Source organism: Telmatherina bonti, assembly GCF_933228915.1.
Source record: "Telmatherina bonti genome assembly, chromosome: 19".
NCBI classification, from domain to species: domain Eukaryota; kingdom Metazoa; phylum Chordata; class Actinopteri; order Atheriniformes; family Telmatherinidae; genus Telmatherina; species Telmatherina bonti.
The window spans coordinates 10,105,814-10,130,906 of record NC_136617.1 but is presented as its reverse complement, the minus strand read 5'-3'; the positions used below and the strand labels follow the sequence as shown (position 1 = coordinate 10,130,906).

The 25,093-nt window shown below is 41.6% G+C and overlaps 1 protein-coding gene across 1 annotated transcript in view; it reads right to left on the bottom strand.

The window, feature by feature from the left end:
• The window catches only part of grin2da (glutamate receptor, ionotropic, N-methyl D-aspartate 2D, a), a gene marked incomplete at both ends in the record, with an annotated part of 358,506 nt that overhangs the window by 115,465 nt on the left and 217,948 nt on the right, over positions 1–25,093 (bottom strand). Inside the window, one exon of the mRNA XM_079259282.1 lies at positions 3,807–3,921. Coding sequence (XP_079115408.1) covers positions 3,807–3,921 — 115 coding nt within the window. The remainder of the gene's footprint in view (positions 1–3,806; positions 3,922–25,093) is intronic.

The window sequence follows — 25,093 nt, the reverse complement described above, 5'->3', positions numbered from 1 at the left end:
AGGTCTGTATGAGGCAAACATATTTGAATATTTTTTTCCTCAGTTTTGTCTATTTTTAAGATGACGATTTTATTTTAACCCCTCTGTTAAACAGTTAGTCAAAGGTATTTTTTAAATTAAATCAGTTCTTCCTTTTTCACAGTTCCAACCAATTGTGAAAATTTCATGAAAATCCCATAACTTCTTGCGTTACCTTGAGAACAAACAAACAGATGGACAGATCAACGCCCGTAAAAACAATCACCTTTATGGCGGTAATGAGGGGGTTTGTGAAAGATGCTACATTATTTCTTGCTCTTCTGGACTTGCATATTAGGCTAAGTTATACTGAAATGTGCATAGTAGAGCCATTTTAACGAAACAGTGACATCTGTCGTGTGCATTCTTAGAGATGCTGCTATCCAGCAGCATCCCGTTGAACCACACTGTACAACTTTTATTTCTGGGACTCATTGTGACATTTTGTTTGTTTGGATACCGATTCAGCCGTCGATAGGGGGCGTGTAACGGGGAAAATGGTTAAAGTTCTGTAGTGTGTCTTTAACGTGTGACTTCTTATCCAGCAAGAAATCTCTTGGAATTGGTATATTTTGTGATGTACTTTAGAAATGTATAATTTTTTCTTCAAACCAAGACCAAGTGAGACAGGATGACTCAACAACAGCACGAGTCACATGTAGCAACGACTTCACGTAGAAGTTACTGCGGCAACAAGGACAATCAAAAGGTAAGTTGGTTATTTGGGGTGCTTGATGTGGCAGAAGTGGGATAAATGGCTTTATCTCTCCAACAGTTCTGGTTTACTCTGTGGTGGCATTGGTAGATTGATGTGTGGCTAGCACCATATCAGAAGCTGTTGGAGCTGATGACAAGGGGGCTAAGACTCATCTCAACAAGACCTGCGACTAAAAAAGTTTAATACACCTCCCTTATTGTTCAATAAATGAATAAATATGACAGATTTCTCCCACATTGCCTTAACATTAACCTTGTGATACCATACAACTAGCAGCTTCAGACTACCATCATTTTAATATCCTTACAGAACATTAAAAGTTGTCCTTGCACAGGGACAAAGTCTCTTCTACTAATGTCTAGACATGTCAATGTTTTTTAAGGATGAATGTAAAATCATTGGTGTCAAATCAGATTTTAGAGGTGACAAGTGGTCCCCTGGCCACCACTCCAGCTGCGCCCCTGTTGACAAAGAGCTGATCACTAGCTTAGCTTTATTATATCATCAACGCCATTTAGTGTCTTCAGTTTCTTTGTCGCACCAATGAACTGGACTGCATGCACTGCAAAGTTTGTGCCCAATAAAGGTACTTTGAGAACAGCAGTATAAAGTAAAATTTGTCCATTTTACCACAATCAGCACATAGTTTTTCTCCATCTGTCCCATCATCTCTGTCAGTATCTCACCCTTCATGTTGCAAAAAATTCAATAAACCAAAGGCAAAATGCATCATAAAAAGGGCAGCAAATGGTCTCATAATTCTCAGATGGATCTGTGCTTGAGTTTGCTGCCTCCACTCTGCTCTCAGCTCTGCTCTCTATGGTTGGAGGTATATAGTGAATATAAAGATAGGAGAAAGATAAAGCAAAATAGAGAACACTTAAAAAAAATAGAATAAAAAAAAGGTGATAGCCTCCAAAAATAGATCCCCTTATTCAACATTCACTTCAAGAGGCAGTCTCAGAATAAAGTGAAGTGTTTTATTGTCTCATCAGTACCGTTAATATTTCTTGTCATCTTAATGTTGCTGTTATGTTCTGTAAGTCTGGGGTCGCTTTTGGTTTCCTTCAATCCTTGCAATTTGACATGAAAACCAAAAGTAACTAAAGAAAACACACATTTCTTGCTTTCATCACTATGTCAGGGATCCTCAATCCTGGAGCTGAAAGGCCAGCATCCTGCAGGTTTTAGAAATTTCCCTGCTACAACACCTGATTCAGACTCATGATTGGTATCAAGCTCTGCAGAAATCTGCTAATTACCTGCTGGATTGTGTCAGGTGTGTTTACAGCACGGGAATGTGTAAAGCCTGCAGGTCACCAGTCCTTCAGGACAAGGATTAAAGGTAGGGTAAGAGCAGTTACTTTGAAAAGGTAATTTACCATGTAGAAACGTGGAGAAACACTGTGCAGGAAGCCATGATGAGGTCATGCTGTGCTGACATATGCTGCTAGAAGCTGAATATGTTCACAAGGCTGAAGTCTCCTGTGGCTCATCTACAATGTGTTCTTGTGTAAATTAGATCTATTCACTGCTTTCCTGGAAGAACACTTTCTGCTCTCAGCTAACTTCCACATCGGGTTTCTGTTCAAAGTTATATTGAATGCACTAAAGGAAATTATTTCTTTTTGAAAAATTGAATAATCCGGGATGCCATCTGTGTTTTTAAATTCCTGATGGCAGAATGATTTTGTACAGCAGTTGATTGATCAGACTGATCAGAGGACGTAACAGGCAAGTTATTTTCCACTGATCTGTAAAGTCAAATAAAGGAGTTTAAGCAGAATAAAAACTCCAGTGACTTGTAAACTGCTTTGTCTTATTCTGTGAAGTCTAGAAGCGGCCACACGAGCAGTTATCTCACACAGGGCAAACGCAGGCTCAGGTAACAAAAGAAAGCACCTTTTAACAGTACAGTAACGACATTTCATTACTGATATTTTAAGTTTAATGCCTTTGTTACCTAAAAAAGTAATTGAGGGGGTTGAGAGGAGAGGGATTATGGCTAGCCAATCATAGCCAAGCAAGTTAAAATGATTGGATGGCGTTTTTTTCCAGTCTTGTCTGTCAAAAAGGTGACAAAATATTTTTATTTTGGTCTTAGAGCATTTAATTGGCATATATAAATACATATAAATATATATATACATATGCATGTACATATGCATTTTTTCAGTACAGCAAACATTACACATGTGGCTAACTCCTGTGTGAAATTGAGGCAGAGCTCATCTCGGAGACTGATAAGATTGGACGTTTTGGTGGATAAGAACAGCTACACCTGCTTCGATTGGTTGATCATTTGTCTTTATTTATAATATAGGAAATTCATAAAGTCTTTCTTTCCTGTAAGAAATAAAGTATTTTGTGTTTATAATACTAATAGTTATTTTTTAAATTCATATACTATCTAATATAATGGCCACCCCACATGAACTCCTGTCTTGTGTGGGCCATCCCATTAGAATTTCCTGGATATGCCACTGTAAAGAATTAACAATGTTACAATTGTAAGGTCAATGCGTTCTTATGTATTTATTTATTTTGTTTTGTTTTGTTTTGTTTGGTCAAATGGTGAGTTTTGGATTTCATATTCAAAACGGTGCAAGGCTGCAACAGGTGGAGCTTCAGATTTTACACATGCTGGTAAACACATGGAGTCTTTAAAGGTCAGGAGCAAATGGAACAAAGAACTAGAACAAAAAGGTTTGCTTGTTTTTCTCAGGTCAAAGGAAGACTTGAGGAATTTAAAGCATCCGGAGGGCAGACCTCTGCGTTTGTGCCATTACAGTACAACTGCAACACATGGCCCCTGACGGCAAGAATATTGGACTATGAGTTAGCGGTGGCTAACAAGACCGACAAACTCAGACAAAAGACCAGGGGAAAGAGAGGAGGCAGCTTAGGGGCAATCTAATGAGATCTGGGAGAGACAGAAGCGGCAAGACAGCACAGACGTGAAACTGAGCAGTGATGAGTTAGCATGTTTGATGGGGTGTGAAATTGTAGTTAGCATAGCTACTTGCTGTTTCATGATAATTAGTTCCAATTTGCCCAGATGTTTACTGACCTCCTCCCAGCCTCTTCCATTGGTGTAGGAGATTACATCAAGCAGCGGATTGGACAGGTAGCCGTCACTGTTAAAGGAATAGTCCCGTCCACCAATGGAAATGTTGGTGAAGTACCTGGAATAGAAATGATAGAGAAGCAAATTAAACCGTGAACTGAAAATACAGTTACACTTCTTTTTATTATTATTATTCTTTTTATTATTCTTTCCATTATTATTTTTATTACTATTATTATATTATTATTATGTACGTTTTTTGGACTTTTAAACAATAAACAGGTATAGTTTGGATTCTAAAAAAAGTTTTTTTGTAAGAAACATTGTGTAACAGTTTCTCTCATTTACAGGCCGAAATCGATGTTTGCATTTTGCGATTTCATTAGTGCATTTATCATTTCTGCTAAACATTCTTGTAAGCAAAGAACTGTAGATTAGTTTAGACATATGACAGGTAAGGCAGGAGGAAAGATCGATTACCATCCGCCGTCTTGAAACTACAGTTGCTGGTTAGGAACAAATAGCACCAACGCAAAATGTAAATGACTTCAAAATGATTCAAGCACTCTCACTTTACATTTATATTCAAGGTAAAAGAAAAAGAAAGAGGGAACAAAAGTCAAGTAAAAGACTGAAGCTTTGACAGTCTATGCATGTAAAGTTAATTAAATAGCCCACAGAAACACTCAAATTATTGCAACAACTCAAACATTTCTCAGAAAACATTCACTCTACAAACCAACATCACTAGAAATATAACAGTCTCAAACACAATGTATTAATATAACTGTTATCCATCAAGGATGTGCACATTATGAGTTTAGCCCAAAGCCTCCATCTCCCAGCTTTGGTGGAGAATGGCTAAATAATTAGTGTTTTTATGTATCCATTCCTTCATGTCTCCCTTAAACTGTAGAAATCTGATTCTTTGTTTTACACCTGGGAAATAGAAACGGATTTTCAGCACACAACAGTCCTCAGTTACACTTCTTAACACCATAACGGACAGATGCACAGATGGAGAGGAAAACTAGAAGGAAGAGGAGTTTGGGATAAAACACCAGGAGGAAGTTCAGAAAGACAAGAGGGGGCGAAATTATGAAGTGCTTTGAAGGTGAGGAGGAGCTTATGGAATCAATATGAGAGCCAGTGGAACTGTAGGAGGGTGATTTGTTTAGTAGCTGACGTTCAGTTGATGATTGCAGCAGCAGAATTGTGAAATAATTGTAATGTAGTAATTGTTTCATGCAATGAGAGTTACAAGGTGAGATGTGACAAGAACTTGCAGGACAACAACAGTATTGCTTGGTCCCGTTTACACAAACAAAATGCGAAAGCTGCTTTGCGTTCTGGCCTGTCGTTGACACGATAACAAACGTTTGGGTTCATGAAACAGCAAAGAATTGACAACGCCCTCCACAGTGTCATTTTGTTGCAACACAAGGGGGGGTCCTATCAGTTTAAACTGGAATCATAATCTTTGCCTTTTGTCATTGGTCTTTGTCATGTGTTGTGAAAAAAATAAAACATTAAAAAACTAAACTAACCTCCCGTGGGCTCACCATCTGCGGGAGGAGCCGTAGGGGTCGGGTGCAATGTGAGCTCGGTGGCAGCAAGGGGCGCAGACCGTGGCGGTCCGATCCCCGGCTGCAGAAGCTGACTCTAGGGACGTGGAACGTCACCTCTCTGGTGGGGAAGGAGCCTGAGCTTGTGCGCGAGGTTGAGCGGTTCCGGCTAGATATAGTTGGACTCACCTCGACACATGGCTTGGGAACTGGAACCAGTACCCTCGAAAGGGGCTGGACTTTCTTCCACTCTGGAGTTGCTCATGGTGAGAGGCGCTAAGCAGGTGTGGGCATTCTCATCGGCCCCCAGCTTGGTGCCTGCACGTTGGGGTTTACCCCAGTGGATGAAAGGGTAGTTTCCCTCCGCCTCCGGGTGGGGGGACGGGTCCTGACTGTTGTCTGTGCTTATGCACCAAACAGCAGTTCAGAGTACCCACCCTTTATGGAGTCCTTGGAGGGAGTGCTGGAGGGTGCTCCTTCTGGGGACTCCATTGTTCTGCTGGGGGACTTCAATGCTCACGTGGGCAACAACAGTGAGACCTGGAGGGAGGCATGGTCCCCCCCCCCCCCCCCCCCCCTCTGAACCCAAATGGTGTTTTGTTATTGGACTTCTGTGCTCGTCATGGATTGTCCATAACAAACACCATGTTCCAACATAAGAGTGTCCATATGTACAGCTGGCATCGGGATTCCCTGGGCCGCAGTTCGATGATCGATTTTGTAGTCGTATCGTCTGACCTGCAGCCACATGCCTTGGACACTCGGGTGAAGAGGGGGGTGGAGCTGTCAACTGATCACCACCTGGTGGTGAGTTGGCTCAGATGGTGGGGGAGGAAGCCGGTTAGATCTGGCAGGCCCAAACGTGTTGTGAGGGTCTGCTGGGAATGTCTGGCTGAGTCCCCCGTCAGAGCAAGCTTCAACTCCCACCTTCAGCAGAGCTTTGAAACGGGGGACATTGAGTCTGAATGGGCTGTGTTCCGTGCCTCTATTGCTGAGACAGCCAGCCGGAATTGTGGCTGTAAGGTTGTTGGTGCCTGTCGTGGCAGTAATCCCAGGACTCGTTGGTGGACACCAACAGTGAGGGATGCTGTCATACTGAAGAAAGAGTCCTATCGGGCCTTCTTGGCTTGTGGGACTCTGGAGGCAGCTGATGGGTACCGACGGGCTAAGTGGCGGGCGGCTTCGCTGTTGCCGAGGCAAAAACTCAGGCATGGGAGGAGTTCAGCGAGGCCATGGAGAAAGACTTCCGGACGGCTTCGAGGAGATTCTGGTCCACCATCTGGCGGCTCAGGAGGGGGAAGCAGTGCTCCATCAACACTGTGTACAGTGGAGGTGGGGAGCTGCTGACCTCAACTTGGGACGTTGTGGGTCGGTGGAAGGAATACTTCGAAGACCTCCTCAATCCTACCAACACGTCTTCCGATGAGGAAGCAGAGCTGGGGGACTCAGGGGTGGACTCTCCTATCTCTGGGACTGAAGTCGCTGAGGTGGTCAAAAAGCTCCTTGGCGGCAAGGTCTGGATGCTGTGGGGCTGTCCTGCCTGACACGCCTCTGCAGCATCGCGTGGACATCGGGGGCAGTACCGCTAGACTGGGGTGGTGGTCCCCCTTTTTAAGAAGGGGGACCGGAGGGTGTGTTCCAATTACAGGGGAATCACACTCCTCAGCCTCCCTGGGAAGGTCTATTCAGGGGTCCTGGAGAGGAGGGTCCGCCGGATAGTCGAATCCTGGATTGAGGAGGAGTGTGGTTTTCGTCCTGGTCGCAGAACAGTGGACCAGCTCTTTACCCTCTTTGGGGTCCTGGAGGGGGCATGGGAGTTTGCCCAACCAGTCTACATGTGCTTTGTGGACCTGGAGAAGGCTTTCGACCGTGTCCCCCGGGGGCTCCTGTGGGGGGTACTCCGGGAGTATGGGGTACCGGACCCCCTTGTGCGAGCTGTCCGGTCCCTGTACAACAGGTGTCAGAGCTTGGTCCGCATTGCCGGTAGTAAGTCGGATTCGTTTCCGGTGAGGGTTGGACTCCGTCAAGGCTGCCCTTTATCACCAATTCTGTTCATAACTTATATGGACAGAATTTCTAGGCGCAGCCGAGGTGTTGAGGGGATCCGACTTGGTGGCCTCAGGATTGGGTCCCTGCTTTTTGCAGATGACGTGGTCCTGTTGGCTTCATCTGGTCGTGATCTCCAGCTCTCGCTTGAGCGATTCGTGGCAGAGTGTGAAGCGGCTGGGATGGGAATCAGCACCTCCAAATCTGAGACCATGGTTCTCAGCCGGAATAGGGTGGTTTGCCCTCTCCGGGTCGGGAGTGAGGTCCTGCCTCAAGAGGAGGAGTTTAAAAATCTCGGGGTCTTGTTCACGAGTGAGGGAAGGATGGAGCGCGAGATCGACAGACGGATCGGTGTGGCGTCTGCAGTAATGCGGACTCTGCGCCAGTCTGTCGTGGTGAAGAAGGAGCTGAGCCAGAAGGCTAAGCTCTCGATTTACCAGTCGATCTACGTTCCTACCCTCACCTATTGTCATGAGCTGTGGGTTGTGACCGAAAGAACGAGATCTTGTATACAGGCGGCTGAAATGAGTTTCCTCCGCAGGGTGGCCGGGCTCTCCCTTAGAGATAGGGTGAGGAGCTCGGTCATCCGGGAGGGGCTCAGAGTAGAGCCGCTGCTCCTCCGCATGGCAGGCACGTCCCTCTGGGAGGAGACCCCGGGGAAGACCCAGGACACGCTGGAGGGATTATATCTCTCGGCTGGCCTGGGAACGTTTCAGATCCCTCCCGCAGAGTTGGTAAATGTGGCTGGGGAGAGGGAAGTCTGGGCTTCCCTGCTTAGCCTGCTGCCCCCGCAACCCGACCTCGGATAAGCGGCACAAAGATGAAGATGAAGATGAAGAAAAACTAAACTAAAATTAGTATGATTATTTTAACAAAAAAAAGAAAGAAATCTTTGGACAACTGTGAAGTCTTTCAGGTCATCTTGCACTTTTGCATCCAGACCCTGCGTAACCTATAAAAAGCACAAGAATATTGGCGGAGCTCCTTGTCATGTTTGTGCTGCTGCATCATTTTAATTTATTTGTTCCATTAAAGCAAAACTTGTTTCAGCTAGATCATTTATAATACCAGATAACTAGCTGTTGGCCACAAAGCTTCAGTTGCTGTTGTGTTTGCCAGTTTTATCTGGAGGCGATGCACAGCTGGGTGTGTTGTTCCAAAGTTTCATTGCCCCTAATGGCCTGGCATCCACACTATTTCATGTCTGTTCCTGGTTTTCCTCTGCACAGTTGTCATGCTGTTGTGTTATTCTATTTTTTTTTTTTTTTCAAATATGCAAAAAGAAAAATTCAGTGTTTTGCATGGAAAGGTGGTATAAACCAGGCCTTTGGTGTAAAGACATTAGTTGTGATGGAATCAGATCCTTTGTTTTCTTCATTTATCGGCCCCTAGTGGTGTTTTATGTATTTCATTTTTCTTAACTTGAGCAAGATAGGAAGTGAGTTCACTTTCCTTTAGGTCACTTCCTCCTGAGCTCAATTTTCTAGCAATGGGCAGCTATGTGCTCATCTGTTGCCATCCATGCCTTTACAGGTGGAAAAGTGGCATTGTCTGTGAGTAATGTTGTTCATTATCATTAAAACAACGTGTTCGTTAGAATATTAGTGTGGAAGTGACGGATTTTGTAGTTTAAACCTAACTTTAGGAAATGTGTAACTTAAGCTAATTGTGCTTCATTTAAGTCACATGGCATGTCCCTTTTAAAATTAAGTCAGCATGTTTGATCTGATACTTTATTTGAAGAGTTGTTTGCCAGAAAAAATGTAGCTGTATATTGATGCAACATTTAGTTTATTTCTGCTCTTGTCAACAGTTTCACACTTATCCTGATTAAACAATCCAACTCAACACATTGGACTAATTCTTGGAGTTTGGTTAAGAGAGTGTTTAGCTGTCTGTATAGCTGAGTCTACTTTCATGGGAACAACACTTAGTGAAGACATAACATTAGTGAAGGTGATTAATTTTGCTGTTCTTAAATGAAAATAAACTAAACAAGTAAGATTAATATAAGATTTATACATATTTTGTAATATATTTGTTGTAGCCCGACAAGTAAACCATGCTAGCTACATCTTTGCTCATGTCCCTGATGGCATAACTTACCAAACCTGCTCCAGGTAGCAGCAATGCTTTGCCCAATTATGGTCCACATTAACAGTTTTGTTTGTCCAGTAAACTAATTACTACAAACTAATGCTAGTGGGCCACAAGTCAAATCAAACTTTATTTAAACAGCACTTTTCTTTTTTTTTAGAATCAGCTCGAAGTGCTTTAAATAATACAACAAATTTTGAAATAATTATATCTTACCATGACACACTAAAGAATAAAACATCAGCTGATTGTGCTCTAACAGACATACACAATGCCCACAGTGCTGGCACTAAACTTAAAGTTCATACTGAAATACTTTCATGCATAACAGCCCAACATCACCCAACAGAAACTTACAGTTTGTCAAATCCTGTATTCTTACAAAAAATGAAAATATTTTGTATTCAAAATACTTAATTTTTCATTGTATTCACGATCATGTGAGGGCTTCTGCTGTTTCCTCCTGTGTTCTCCTGCTCCCACGGTTAAATATCAAAGCTTTTAAAAAACAAACCAATATTTTAGAAGCCATTTGGCCCAATCTGTCAAAAACAAATTGATCAGTGCTTTCACACTGCAGTTGATAAGATTGTTTTTTCAACAATGAAATAATATGCTTTTAGTTTTAATGGAAATTTCTGGAATGATGTAGTTTTTAAAAAAAATTGCAAGAGGCAAAATACATCAAAACATTTCTGCTCTTACAAAATTATTAGGAAGAAGAAGAGAAAAGCTCAGAGAGTAAAGTAATCAAAGGTGTGGCAGCAGAGCTGAAACCTTCCCAGTGGGGTTGGGGGTGGGGGGGGGGTACCTCTAGAGGAAAACACATTGTCACTGATATGACAGGAAATTGCATTGTTATTTTGTTGACACCGTGAGGTGAAAGAAAAAGAGAAGAAGTGGTGAGGTGGAAAGCGATAGACAAGATAAAGAGCAAAATTTGCTCAGATCTTTTGTCATTTGTAGCTCTTTTTTTTTTAAAACTTTTTTTTTTGTGTTATGTTTTACGCAGTGGGAGGCATTATGAGAAGGAACCATTGTTGGACTGGACGTTGCCCACACTTCTAATATCTAACATGCAAATACATGGTACATCAGTGCAAAGAAGAGACGATGCAAGACAGAAAAGTAGGAACTTTGATGTTTTTTTTTGTGTTTTTTTTTTTTATTTTCACATCTGAGTTGAAAGTACCTGGATGAAAAAAGGAACATCAAAAGTATTCTAATGAAACCATCCTTCATGCTCACAAACCTGCAGGGAATCTTAGTGATAGTAAACATCAGCAACTCAAATAACACTTAATAAAACTGCAGTTAAAATCCAGCAAAAACTCACACTGCAGGAGCAAATTCAGCGGGAGTTGCTACACTAACGAACCATCTGAGCTTTGAACACTCACATGTTGTGCTTTCAAGTCTTATAAATTGCAGGTACTCAACCTGGGTAATCAAGACCAACATTCAGAGCTAATAATCAATGTAATCTTGCTCATGTCAATTATATGTCTTAAATATATCTTTGCATATCAGAAATTCTGTTGTGCTTCTTCTGTTCTTACATACCAAGATCACGTACAGTAGATTTGATCTGAGTCAGTAAATGACTGATATTGTGATAACTTGATCTTTTCAATTCTTTATCCACAACATGACACTTTCTGTAAGTTTTACCTAGAATGAATCCATATGATGAGAAGCTTCAATGCGTCAGGCGGTTTAACCGCCTATCACCAATCAGAAAGCCTTTACCATGTTCTGCCACGAGCCATTTCTCCCAGCCACACCTACCTGTCGTCCCACACGTGTATGTTTTGGTTGTGTTTACCCACAACTCCATGCACTGAACCCACAATACATGTTGCTTTGTGATTCTCTTTGATTCAAATCCATTTGTTCATTCACAATTCCCTTCATGTTGTGGGCTTTCCAAACAAACAGACTGGTATTGTAACCACGAAGGTTGGTGTAAATGTGCCTTTAGTCATATGGAGACTTGTGAATCAAATAAAATGAGGGGAGGGCAATTTGGGTTTTTATTACAAGAATTTACAAGACAGATAAAAGAGATGGAAACTCTGACAGTTACAATTACAAGTGGCGTCAGACACTATACAGCAGCGTTTATTCAGTCTGACTCCACATCCCAATGGGGGAAAAAAAAAGTCAGGCTCTTTCAAGTATTTTAAATTCAAGTCACTCTCAGCACTTTAACTGTTCAGTTAGAGAGAGAGAACAAAAAACAGTGTGAAGAATTTCACCAAAAAAAGGCATGAAGGTAGATATATAATATATATAATATACAGATAACGTAATCCAACTGAATAGATGCAGAAATTGGAGCTTGAAAAGTGGCCAAAACAAGCCAATAAAGCCCCAGCATGGCAGTTGAGATTCCATGTGAGGTTGACGCCTAACTTACTCTCAGGTCACATCAACACACTCTCCCCCACCCCAACATCTACAGTTAAGCAGTGCAATGGTAAACAAACAGCAACCATTACATGCCAAAATATCACTAAATATTCATGGCAGCCCGCGGCAACTGATATAAAATAGCTTCCAAAATGCATTTAAGCGTCAACCACAGCAACAACTGCACCTTACATGTGACATTTTTTGCAGCACTTTAAAAAGCCATTCACCTTTCTCATCACTTGGAAACTTTTAGCCATCATAGCCAGAGTTTTGTAAGACAAGGTCTGAAACCTGCTATTGTTCCTAGAACAACTGATGCCGTCTGACATCTCAGGTCCCCACAGGACGATGCTTTTTCACTTTCAGCCGGCTTTACCCGCAAGGAAAATAGTCTGACTTGAAGCTCGGAGTGGCACAAGTCACACGTCTTCATCACTTTGTGGGCACTGCCAATCCGAGGTTGAGTTTAAGCTACATTCCTTTTTTATACCCTCTTCTCCTTTATTCTTTACTTTCTTCTCAACCTCTGCTTCTTTACTTTTTGTCCCCTGGCAGATAGTATTGTACAGCAATGAGGAACAGGGAACAAGAGGTGACAGCAAAGAGAGAGCGCAAAGAAGCAGCAGGAGGTGGGAGGAGGTGGAGAGGGCAGAGGAGCAAAAAGGAACAAAGCGACTGTGGATGAGGTAGAGGATCCAGGTAAAGTGAGGAAGAATAAGAAAGATAACGAGAAAGACAGAGGGGGGAAAAAATGAAAAATGCAGATGGAGTGAAGGCAAAAAATGAGAGAATTTGCTGCAAAGCACATAAACATGAAGGCAAAAAGCAGGAAACAAAGGACTGATACACACTTGTACTTGTACTTGTAAAATATCCAAAACAAGGGAGTGTTTAGTTTGCTGTAAGTCACCCTGCATGCTGTTTGATGCAGAACATTCCACGTTTAAACAGGCCTGAGTGGTGGGAATTTTGCTAACCTTAGTTGAAAGATCCAATGGGATCCTCTGCAACGAGCCCCACACAGCCCAAACATGTGTAACGGTATGGACTGACTGTGCCCTAACACATCGGACCTCATCACTGTCTGTCCAGGTGGAAGTACGAGGACAACACGGCTACTTTAGAGTTGCACCTACCTAAACCTCATGGACAACATGCCCAGACATGCTGAGCTTCAGCACAGATGACCTAAAAAGAAGAGTAGCAAGGGGTTTGCAGCACAACCATACCGAGGTAGATGATGCATTGATCTCTGCTTTGTACATAAAGAGCACATGTATTGATCCTGGCAAGTAGTCAGTTTTCTGATGATGGCATGCTGTGACAACTCAGAAAACGGGATCCAAAAAGATCAGAAAACCTCAGGATTTGGTTCAAGATTTTATTCCCAATAGCTGGAATCTGGGGCGCGAGAAGCCTATTCCAGTTGAAGAATCTTCCAGTAAGGTTTTTCCACACTGGGTTCGGCTTAAGACGACAATGGAGATTAGTTGAATGGCACACAGACTGAGACTCCAGGGAGAATTAAAATCCAAGAGGAACAAACATGATCTCCTCACCAGAGACGAAGATGGGTAGTCCAGAATCCAAAATTCAAATCCAAGAAACGGTCCAAGGTCCAATTTACCAGGAAGACTCACGAAGAGCACACCCTCCTCAGCCTCCCTGGTAAGGTCTATTCAGGGGTCCTGGAGAGGAGGGTCCGCCGGATAGTCGAATCCCGGATTGAGGAGGAGCAGTGTGGTTTTCGTCCTGGTCGCGGAACAGTGGACCAGCTCTATACCCTCTTTGGGGACCTGGAGGGGGCATGGGAGTTTGCCCAACCAGTCTACATGTGCTTTGTGGACCTGGAGAAGGCTTTCGACCGTGTCCCCCGGGGGCTCCTGTGGGGGGTACTCCGGGAGTATGGGGTACCGGACTCCCTTGTACGAGCTGTCCGGTCCCTGTACGACAGGTGTCAGAGCTTGGTCCGCATTGCCGGTAGTAAGTCGGATTCATTTCCGGTGAGGGTTGGACTCCGCCAAGGCTGCCCTTTATCACCAATTCTGTTCATAACTTATATGGACAGAATTTCTAGGCGCAGCCGAGGGGTTGAGGGGATCCAACTTGGTGGCCTCAGGATTGGGTCCCTGCTTTTTGCAGATGACGTGGTCCTGTTGGCTTCATCTGGTCGTGATCTCCAACTCTCGCTTGAGCGATTCGCGGCCAAGTGTGAAGCGGCTGGGATGGGAATCAACACCTCCAAATCTGAGAACATGGTCCTCAGCCGGAATAGGGTGGATTGCCCTCTCCGGGTCGGGAGTGAGGTCCTGCCTCAAGTGGAGGAGTTTAAATATCTCGGGGTCTTGTTCACGAGTGAGGGAAGGATGGAGCGCGAGATCGACAGACGGATTGGTGTGGCGTCTGCAGTAATGCGGACTCTGCGCCGGTCTGTCGTGGTGAAGAAGGAGCTGAGCCAGAAGGCGAAGCTCTCGATTTACCAGTCGATCTACGTTCGTACCTTCACCTATGGTCATGAGCTGTGGGTCGTGACCGAAAGAACGAGATCTCGTATACAGGCGGCTGAAATGGGTTTCCTCCACAGGGTGGCCGGGCTCACCCTTAGACATAGGGTGAGGAGCTTGGTCATCCGGGAGGGGCTCAGAGTAGAGCCGCTGCTCCTCCGCATTGAGAGGAACCAGTTGAGGTGGCTCGGGCATCTGGTCAGGATGCCTCCTGGACGCCTCCCTGGTGAGGTGCTCCGGGCATGTCCCTCTGGGAGGAGACCCCGGGGAAGACCCAGGACACGCTGGGGGGATTATATCTCTCGGCTGGCCTGGGAAAGCCTCGGGATCCCCCCCGCAGCGTTGGCAAATGTGGCTGGGGAGAGGGAAGTCTGGGCTTCCCTGCTTAGGCTGCTGCCCCCGCAACCTGACCCTGGATAAGCGGCAGAAGATGGATGGATGGACTCACGAAGACAAAGGAATAATGGGAATAAAGGGAAGGGAATTAAAAGGGGCTTGCAGTAAAACCATTTTTACGTAGATGCTGCCTTGATCACTGCTTTGTACATCCAGGGGACATGTATTGATCCTGGCAAGTTGTCAGTTTTCTGATGATGAGATGCTCTTTGGTGGCTGTACCATTATGCTCTTTTATCATGGTCACAATGAATTAGTTTTACAGTAAGAAGCAACAACTGTTTTGGTTTCAACTTTTCTTTTTTTTTTAAGTTTGGGAGCTTGTTAGTCAATTAATTTTGTAATTCTATATTATTAATTGATTATATGTGAGAGTCTTTAGCGGCAGAACTGGACGCTTTTTGCTATAAAATCAAAAGCTGTTGGAATAGTTTTTACTAGTGCTAGACAGACAGACAAACAGCTAGCAGAACAGACTATTAGCCTGCTAATGCTATTACCACCGCTAGCTGGTTAGCTCCCGTTAGCTCCAGGTTAGCTCTTCCTACATGCAGGAAGGAGTTTGATAGATTTCAGTCATCCTCTCCAAACTCTCAGCCCCCCTCTCAGCTCTACCTTCTTGGCCATGTTTTAATTTTTTGGGAGAGTCAACACACATGACACTGCGAAGATGACGGCGGGAACCCCCCTAATGAGCCTCAGTTCAGCTCTTCAGAAACCTACAGCTGGTGTCACATCAGCTTCGTCTGTCTTTTATATACTCTACGGACAGGACACACCAACTTGTGAAAGATGTTGATATTTTCACATTTGTGACTCTCGGGGACTTCGGTAGTGCTAATAATGGTCTTAAACAGTGAAAGAGAGCACTACTCTATTATATGCCTTCAGTTAGAGTATCAATAGATGGGATTAATTCTCACACACTGGCGCTTAAAAACTACACTCCAACCTCATGCACACTAAATATTCTATTTTAAATTATTCACTTATACAATATTTACTAAGACTGGTTTGTACTTTTATTCCATACGTTGTTTTTATTTATGTATTGTTGTAGTCGTCTGAGACCTGCCAGGAACAAAAGATGCAAAGTAGCTGCTCAGCTAAGTCTGTTTAGATTTAGATTTGTATTTTTGGATGTTCATAAATGTGAAACATGTCTCTTTTAAATGAATAAATAAAATAAGATTAACATAGCTGACATTCATTTCTGCAAATGTGAGAGAAATGATAACAGTTTAACCTGCAACTCAGGAGGCAGAGAAGTGTGAAGGCAGAGAGGGTGGGAAGGAATGATGGAGGAAGTGAGAGCGCCTCGGTGGGAGACGTTTTTTTCTTTTGTCTGTATTATATACCACAGAGCTGCAGAGCTGAGATGGAACATAGTTTAATCAACAAATTCATGACTGAGACACGTGACAGCTGCACTTCAAACAACAGAGGAAAGGTTCCCTGTGGAATTAGAACATTTTTTTCTCCTTTATGACTTTTCAAACTGGGAAAATTAAAGTAAGAAAAGAAGAAAATTAAATATCAGGAGAGCTACGGCTGTGGAAGAAAATTTAAATGAGGGAAAGGTAATTTAACACAAACTGGTCAGGGTTGCCAATAATTCAGGCGTAGCATGGAGGGTAAAACCACAGCATCAGCTTTAGATCCTTATTTGCAGTCATTAAAATGATCCTGTTTTGTAGTGATTTGGAGCTACAGAAACCATTTTCAAATATTGGATTTAATCAACCAAAATAGGACTTTTAAAATGCATGTTACCATGTTTGTCTTGCACCAGACTGAAGCTCCAAAACTGGACTAATGCAAATAAATGGTCTGAGACAATTGGCCAGTTTGAAGAAACTGGGTTTCCTCCTATCCAGGTAACATCAGGTTTAACACCAGATTTCTGTACTATGACATTAGTTCACTTCTTACCAGGATATATCAACATGGTAACTTATTGCTTTCATTTCATTTCTGAACCACTTATTCCGATTCAGGGTCGCGGGGAAGCAGGAGCCTATCCCAGCTGGCTTTGGGCGACAGGCAGGGTACACCCTGGACAGCTCGCCAGTCCATCGCAGGGCCACACAGAGAGACGAACAACCACTCACGCTCACACTCATTCCTAGGGGCAATTTAGAGTGACCAATTAACCTATCATGCATGTCTTTGGACGGTGGGAGGAAGCCGGAGTACCCGGAGAGAACCCATGCATACACGGGGAGAACATGCAAACTCCACACAGAAAGGCCACTGATCAAACCCCTCCCCAGCCAAGGATTGAACCAGTGACCTTCTTGCTGTGAGGCCACAGTGCTAACCACTGTGCCACCGTGCAGCCCTGGATAAGAGATCAGTGAGTATAAAATCACCACTTCTTGACCACTGGGTCAACACTGGGATACTGGGCTACTGCTACAAAATACAGCAGTCACCTGCTATGAGTCGATTTCAGTGAACGTTTTGCAATCTAGAGGGGAGTCTTAAGAAGAACAAGGTTAATTATACAATGTTGCTTGACAGTAGCAGTAACCTTTTCTATCTCAGTCAACAGTATTAGATATGCAGAGGACCATAGGTCACCAACCAGCAGCAGCTTCATGGCCTGACACCAGAAGACTGAGTTTAGCAGCAAAACCAAGGTCATAGTTCAGTAGCTGTCCAAAAATGGAAGGAGAAAAAATGGCATTTCTGCTAATTTAATGAAAATGAGATGCAATGAAAACCTGAATCCATGTCCATCATATTTCACCATCTTTGTGTACCGAAAACACAAAAGCTTCTTTATCTCCACAAAACTTCCTGTTTTCATTTTTTTTTCCCCCTTCGAGCATCCAAATAAGCCTGAAAGCCTCTTCCTGCATGTGAGTAACATATAAGCTGTCTAACCTCACTTTTCTGAGCTCTCAGGTGAATTCAAAGTAGAAATCCCCAGCCAGTGTGTTGACATGTCATATAACATAAAAAGCATCTTTTGGACATGTTGGTAAGTCTGATGTAAGCCCACGACAACGCCTGACCCCTGCAGTAAAAGTGCCATACAGTAAAACTAAGATGTATATTTAAATCCCAGCACTCAGTTCATCATTCCTCACCTGGTGATAAGGCTGCTACTCTCAGCTTGCAGCTCTGCCACTGGCTCTCTCTCCTCTCTGCTGTGTTTTTTTCCTAACCAATCACACTGAAGGCCATCCAGCCTGTGTAGCCAACATGACTGCAAAACCTTCAAACTCCACAGCGAAAACAAAGACCTTGTTGGACAAGCGTCTGATTCAGTCCTGCAGTGATGTAGACAACTAATCAATTTGTCACTTCTTGCTCATTTTAGGTGTGAAGGCATTTTTTTAAAGCATTTAAATATATTTTCATTCGTGTCATTTTGCTTTTCTTTTCCAGTTAAGATGTCTATTAGTTTTCAACAAAACTGAACCTAAAGAAATAGAAGGTGGTAAAATATTATTAACAAATAAATACATTTCTGAGAGAATACAACCACATATTTCCTACAGATAATCAAACTCTTCATGTGATTGCCGAGTACATTTCTTTCTGTGGCTCATTAAGCAACTTATGAGTACAGAATTAAATGTATCCTGCATTTCTGCTAATTGTTAATTCACAGGAGACTTTTTGCAGTGTAAGAAAAGGAGGTGGGGGGTTTGTGCAGAATGGTACACACAAGAAATAAATCTGTGGTGCAGAGTCAGATGATCCGCTCAGACAGAGGGATGATGAAGAGGCTGTGCCGGCTTTTCTCGTGTGCTACGTGTGCTGATGTTTTACAGTTCTGCCCAAACAGGAACCAAACGTGGCTGGTGTGTGAGGGTGATTTTCTATCAGTGGAAACCTTTATCCTGATGGTTTTGAGAAAGCTTTCTCTGTAACCATGACAACATCTTTAGAAGTAAAGAAGAAAGAGACGCATACACAGTGAAAGATGAGGGACTAAAGAAAAAGCAAATTGGTAAAGATTTGGCAAATTAAGTAATCAAGCGGTATTTGAGACTTTATTTAATATCTTATCAGCATTTATCTTCCAGCTCGCTTCATCTCCTTGTTCTCTGATCTTTGAATCCCAATATGTGCATGATAGGTCACATTGCTTAAATAAATAAATAGAAATACAAAGATAACTCCATATGATAAAACAAGAAAACATCTACATATTTAACTAAGTTATTCATTTTAAACTACATTTAAAACTTCTAGTGTTAAAATGAAAATGCTTCCAAAGCCAACAGAGAAGACACCTTCAAATCGAGGTCACAACAGGATACCAAATGTAAAGATGTACTGGGTTGTAGCGAAAGCTGAGATAGCATCACATTTTCACTTTACAATTCCATCCTGACAGGAAGGTAATTCACAGGCAATGGTCCTGGAATTAAGTGCTGCATGAGGTGCTATAATCATTCCTATCGGAGTGCTGCCATATATTTCACTTGTTTCAGATACAGACTGCTCAAGTAAGCACTCATTGCAATAAAAGAAATGCAGAATCCCATCTCTGGCTTTATAGTGCTTCATACTTTGAAGCAGACAGGCAACAGCACCAGAGGACCTCACCGGGTGCCACTTCTACCAGTGAAGAACAGGAAACTGATGTGAGGATTTACTCAGGTAGACCAAAGTTCAACAACAGAGGAGAAAGAAATATTGCCTGGTCAGACAAGTCTGAATATCAGCTGCTATATTCAAAAGTCACAATTTGACTTAACCAACGTGGAACATAGTGCATTGTATCGGTGGTTAAAGGTGGCAGAAGTGGTAAATGGTGTGAGGGATGTTTTTCAGGCAAAATTCCCCCCCCCCAGCAATCATGTCAATCTATGTCCCCAGTGCCAGTAAAGGATCATCTAAAAGCAAGAGTCATTTTCTTTCTGATCATTTCCATCTCTTTACAACTAACCCACCTTCTGATGGCTCCATCCAGCAGGATAATGCACCATGTCACATCAATAAAATCCATCTCAGATGGGTGCCTTGAACATGACTGAGTTCACTGTGCTCCCATTGACACCAGATCTCAATCCAACAAAGCACTTTTAGGATGTGTTGGACTGAAAGATTCTCATCATGGGTGTACAAATCTGCAGCATAATTCCATTGTGTTTCTTTTTAATATATAATGCTATCATGTCAGGTCGCAGTTCCCAAATCTAATTTTGATCCAGCCAGCACATTCACACCAGAGGAAAAGCTGGTTTGGAACCTGAAAATTTGATTCCAATTGGAAAACAAAAGATAGTGGTGATGTCATCAGTGGATAAAGGCTGATTCCCCTAAAGGCCTTTTAGACATAAAAAAAAAAAAAAAAGCTGCCTGCCGGTGTTCCCACACACGCTGCATTGTGTACAAAGTTTGGGAAAAACAAGAAAAACAAAAGAACTCACCAGGTCAAATAATCAGATTCAGGAAGTAAAAAAGTAATAAGTAAATATCTTCTGTTCTGCTTAATCCAGGCACTAAAAGCACCATGTTAGATAAGAACTGCATTTCAGTTGCAGAACATAAATAAAATGTAGCTTTGGAATTTACTGCCATAGAGAGAAGCTCCGACAAAGATGGCAAACTGCAGAATATCCAGTTCTTAATGAGTTACCTTCAGCTGCAATGCTTCATATTTATCTCCCATTACGATCTGCAGTTGACTATGATCAATGGTTTAGTGACTCAGTTGTGGCAGATATATAAGCACTTAAGACGTAATGAAAACAGCAGAGAATGCAGAATTTATCTTGTGGGCATCCTTTATGTAGAGGGGTGGTGTAGAGTCAACATTTAGAAGCCAAATCATGCAGAGTTGGAGCCGAATGTTAAAACTCCGCAGTTTGCCAGCTAGATGGTAAACGTACAGCGAAGCAAGGCGGGGATATTTTTATAGCACCTTTCATGTACAGGCCCTGTGATGGACCGGCGACCTGCCCAAGGTGCACCCTGCATCTCACCCAATGATTGCTGGGAAAGGCTACATTTTTCCCATGAACCTTAATCGGACTAAGTGGTTTGGAAACTGAAATTCATAAACAGTACAGGGCATCTCCAAATGCTTTACATGTGATGTAAAAAGATTGCGGCAAGGTGGAAAAGAAAGACTGAATCAAAACAAGCTAAAAAGGAACTCGAAAAACACTGAGCGCAAACCTTCGCCTCACAATGTTAAATAATCCTTTAAAAAATTCCTGGATCCAAACGGTAATCCAGATCACCACCAAATTTAAATTGGTTCTTCCTTTTCACATTTACAACAACTCCTAAAAATTTCATGAAAAACCATCCATAACTTTTTGAGTCATCTAAAACACAAAAAGACAAACAGATAAACGCCAGGTAAAACATAACCTCTTTGGCAGAGTTAATCAACATATTACTACCACAAGTACAGTTTTGGTTTGATCTATCGATCTTTCGAGAAGGGTTTCATTCCAGCAGCTAAGTGCAGTGCTTTTTTTTTCTGGGAACTTTGTATGTGAATTCCACCGAGCTACGTTCATGATTTATCACATTTTGTGATGAAAAACATGTAAATTATGTTAGCGGACTTCTATATTAAGAATGGTTGAAAACAGTGATGGGTTCCTGTCGTTCTCTCGACCAATAAGATGGTCAGATTTCTTCTTTTGTTTTTATGACGGTGACATCCAATCGCAGGAGCCAAAGTTCAGCGTGAGTTTAAATGGTTATCTTCCAGTATGAGCTATTGTTCTTTAAAGCTTAGCAGGACACCTTTAAAAAATTCCTGGATCCAAATAGTGATCCAGATCACAGTTCTTCATTTTCACATTTCCAATGACTGCTGAAAATTTTATGAAAATCCATCCATATCTTTTTGAGTCATCTTGAACACTAACAGACAAACAGACAAATGGTGGGGAAAACATAACCTCCTTGGCAGAGTCCATAATAGAAGATGAAACAAGAACAACCTAAAATATAGAGAATAAGACAATGGAATACATAAAGTAGGCACATGTGACAAAGGCAGATGGGATATGCATCATCATCGTAAGCTGCGCTTCAATTTCTCTTTGAGTTGTCAAAAACCTAAATACTGCAATAAAAAGTTGCAATGAAATGACTCAAACATCGCTAAAAAGTTCTGATGCTGATGAGTAGTCCACAAGTATACAAATAAAATAAAGAACAAACTATGAACATTTAAACCACCTGAAATCAGCTGACTTTACGGATTTTACAGAAAAGGAAACATTTAATTTATTAAAAGCCAAATCTGTCAGGTAATCTAGACCAACAATCACAGAGGCTGAGCTCCGTTATTGTCTGAACCAAGACAGCGATGTTATCAGAGAAACGTTCAGCATCATTATGCTTTAATTTATTCAATTAATGGGTCAAGGACACTAAGGTCTGCAGATCTGTTTTAACCTGGTCATCTTGTGTTCGGTTTTCGTTGTCTTTTAATTGGTTTTAGCTTTTATAAACTCCTTTCAGTGTCTTCTAAGCTTTTAATTTCTTTTATTGTACCTTATTCTAAGGTTTTTAGGATCCTGTTGTTTTGAGAAATGCAGATGTTGAGAAAATGTTGGAAAATGTAGATGAACAAAATAACAAATCTCATAAACTAACATTATCCAGAGTCTAGCAATCATGTCAATCTATGTCTTACATGTTTAATGTCATTTTCTGAACCGCTTTGTCCAATTCGGGGTTGCGGGTCAGTTTTTTTAAATTTTATTTTTATTATGTCTTCCATCTTACACTGTAAAAAAAAAAAAAACTAGTTTATAAAACTGACAAGTCCTTGCATAAAATTTTACACATCCCAACTTTATTCTAAATGAGTTTGCAGAGACTGATGAATTAATAAATAAATACTTGAGTATTCATCACCATCCCTCCCTGCATCATGTTCTTCCATGTTCTCTCTTGAACGAGATGATTCATAGTTCATCATATTTCAGAGCTGCTGTGAGCCTGAGTACCCTCCTCTGGAACCAAACACCACACTGTGGAGACTAATATTTGTATTATAGGCTGAATCACACAACACGAATGAAAGGCTTGTGACCATGAGACATTGGGATATTGTTCTGTGAGGGGCAGCCTCAGAGATGTAAAGGCTGTCATTACTCCTGTGTGACTCACATTTTGCAGTAAAAAGTACAAGAGAAGTGCAGAATATGTTCGACAAAGCTCCTAAATTGTTATTGAAAAGAGTCACTCTGGCAAAGTTTCAAGATGCCATTAAGAAAGCTGTGATTATGTGCAGTTGGAACCTAAATCGCTGCGTTTTACATAGTAAGAGATTGTGATTTGAGAAGAGCTGTGAGGCAAACCTGCAATCTGTGCTCTGATCACACATTCATTCAAAACCACGGTGCTAAAATGATGTGCTGCTGCTCAAAATTTCTGAAAAGGGATCAGCATTAATGTTTGCATCTGGCAAATGAGCAGCCGACATACATCAAGTCCAAGCATCTCATTCGTTGACGTTAGCGTTAAGCCTGAATGGCTTGCATCAAATATAAAGGCTTCCCACACAACCATGTGGAAACACATCATGCGCTTGTGGTCAAATTGTTGGCATTAAGCTGAGAAATCATCTAAGGAAACTGCAGAAGTTAGAAAAAAACTGATTCAAGAACCGTTTAAGGAACAAAAAACACAGAACCGCATACAGAAAGGAGTAAACACTTCTAAAATTCATGGACAAGACAAAAAACTATATAAAAATCAATCAAAATATGCAATCATTTAATTTACATGTATATAATGCGTGCAATCCTTTTTGGCTTTAAATATACTTTCCAAAGTTCCCCTTGATGACCTGCTTATGTTCTCAATTGTTCATGGTGTGCAACAGACCAGTTGTGCCTTTGGAAGACGGTGACTTCAGCTGCAATTAAACAGTTTCATAGCTTCTAAATTAAGGTTGACACAAGATGGTCAGAGGATATTTAAAATTCAGTTCACTAATAAAGTCATTTTTTAAATTATGTCATTAAAATTGTGCAATTCCTTTTAAACTGTAAAAAAAAATATTCATGATGAAAATTCAGGTCATTAATGTAATATTTTACAATAAGTTTCCCAATTCAAATTTAAATGAAGATAATTAAAATACAACACAGACAGGGGAAAAAGAAAAAGTCTATTGGGTTAAAATTGGAACAGGCAGAATGACATAATGATAAAAAATAATAGGATTAATGGGGAGAGGCAGGAAAAAAAACTAAAAGTTGGGTTTTTAAGACAAAATCATTTGAATAAGTAAACAGCAATGACGTGCAAAAGTGAATGTTTTTATTTAAATACTGCATATTTCATGCTGTTTGAAAGGATCCAAATATTTTTGCTTTTCCTTCGGAGAAACGTAAAGCCCCATGCAGCATGATGTCTTATTTGTCAGGATGAATCTTCCTCACATTTATCTCTCGTTTCACTCAAAAGCATCAAATAATTACTTTAAACCAAAAGCATATTCCTTTCACACATCTCACTTTTTATTCTTTATTATTACATCTGTCTCTCCTGAGTTACACTACAGTTTCTCCATTACATTTTTGGACTGCTGCTTTGCTTTTCTTTTCTCCTCCTCCTCCTCCTCCTCTGGTGACAGCTTCAGTGTTGAGCTGTGCACATCACATCTTATCGATTTCGTTTCCTTGTCTCACACCATTACAGCCCTGCTCTCATGAGCTCTTAAGCCATCTATTCATCACTTTTGCAGAAAAACGTATTGACACAAACTGAAGCTTTACACATCAACTGTGTTGTGGAGGCTCCCACATGACAGCAGAGCCTTCAAAGCTTTTTTTTTTTTTTTTTTTTTTTTTTTTAAATCAATCAGCCTTGTCTTTTTCATTCATACATGACAAAGTTGTTCTGACCATAAGTCATATAGTTGTCTTTTTTATTGTTAACATAGAAGAACAAGCAGTAAGTGCATACTTGGTGAGCATAATATTGGATTAGTTATAGTGAGATTTAAACAAATTCAAGTTTTCAAATGCAGTGTTTTTGTAGTATTGTTTCATTCAAGGTGCACTTGACTTCTCCATTTTCTATCCGTCAATGGGCATATCATTTTAATTCCAAAGATACATATCAAATTCATGTCAAATTATTGTGTCAGGTTGTCCAGCTTCCTAATAATGTATAAATATTGCAAACACCCATATCATTATACATACTTGAATTTGAGACAGTTGCAGTGTACTGTACTCCATTATTTTCCATATGTTGTCATAAAAGATTCCAATCATCTTTTTCAGGTCAGCAGGGAAGGAAGAGTGAAGCCGTCGGT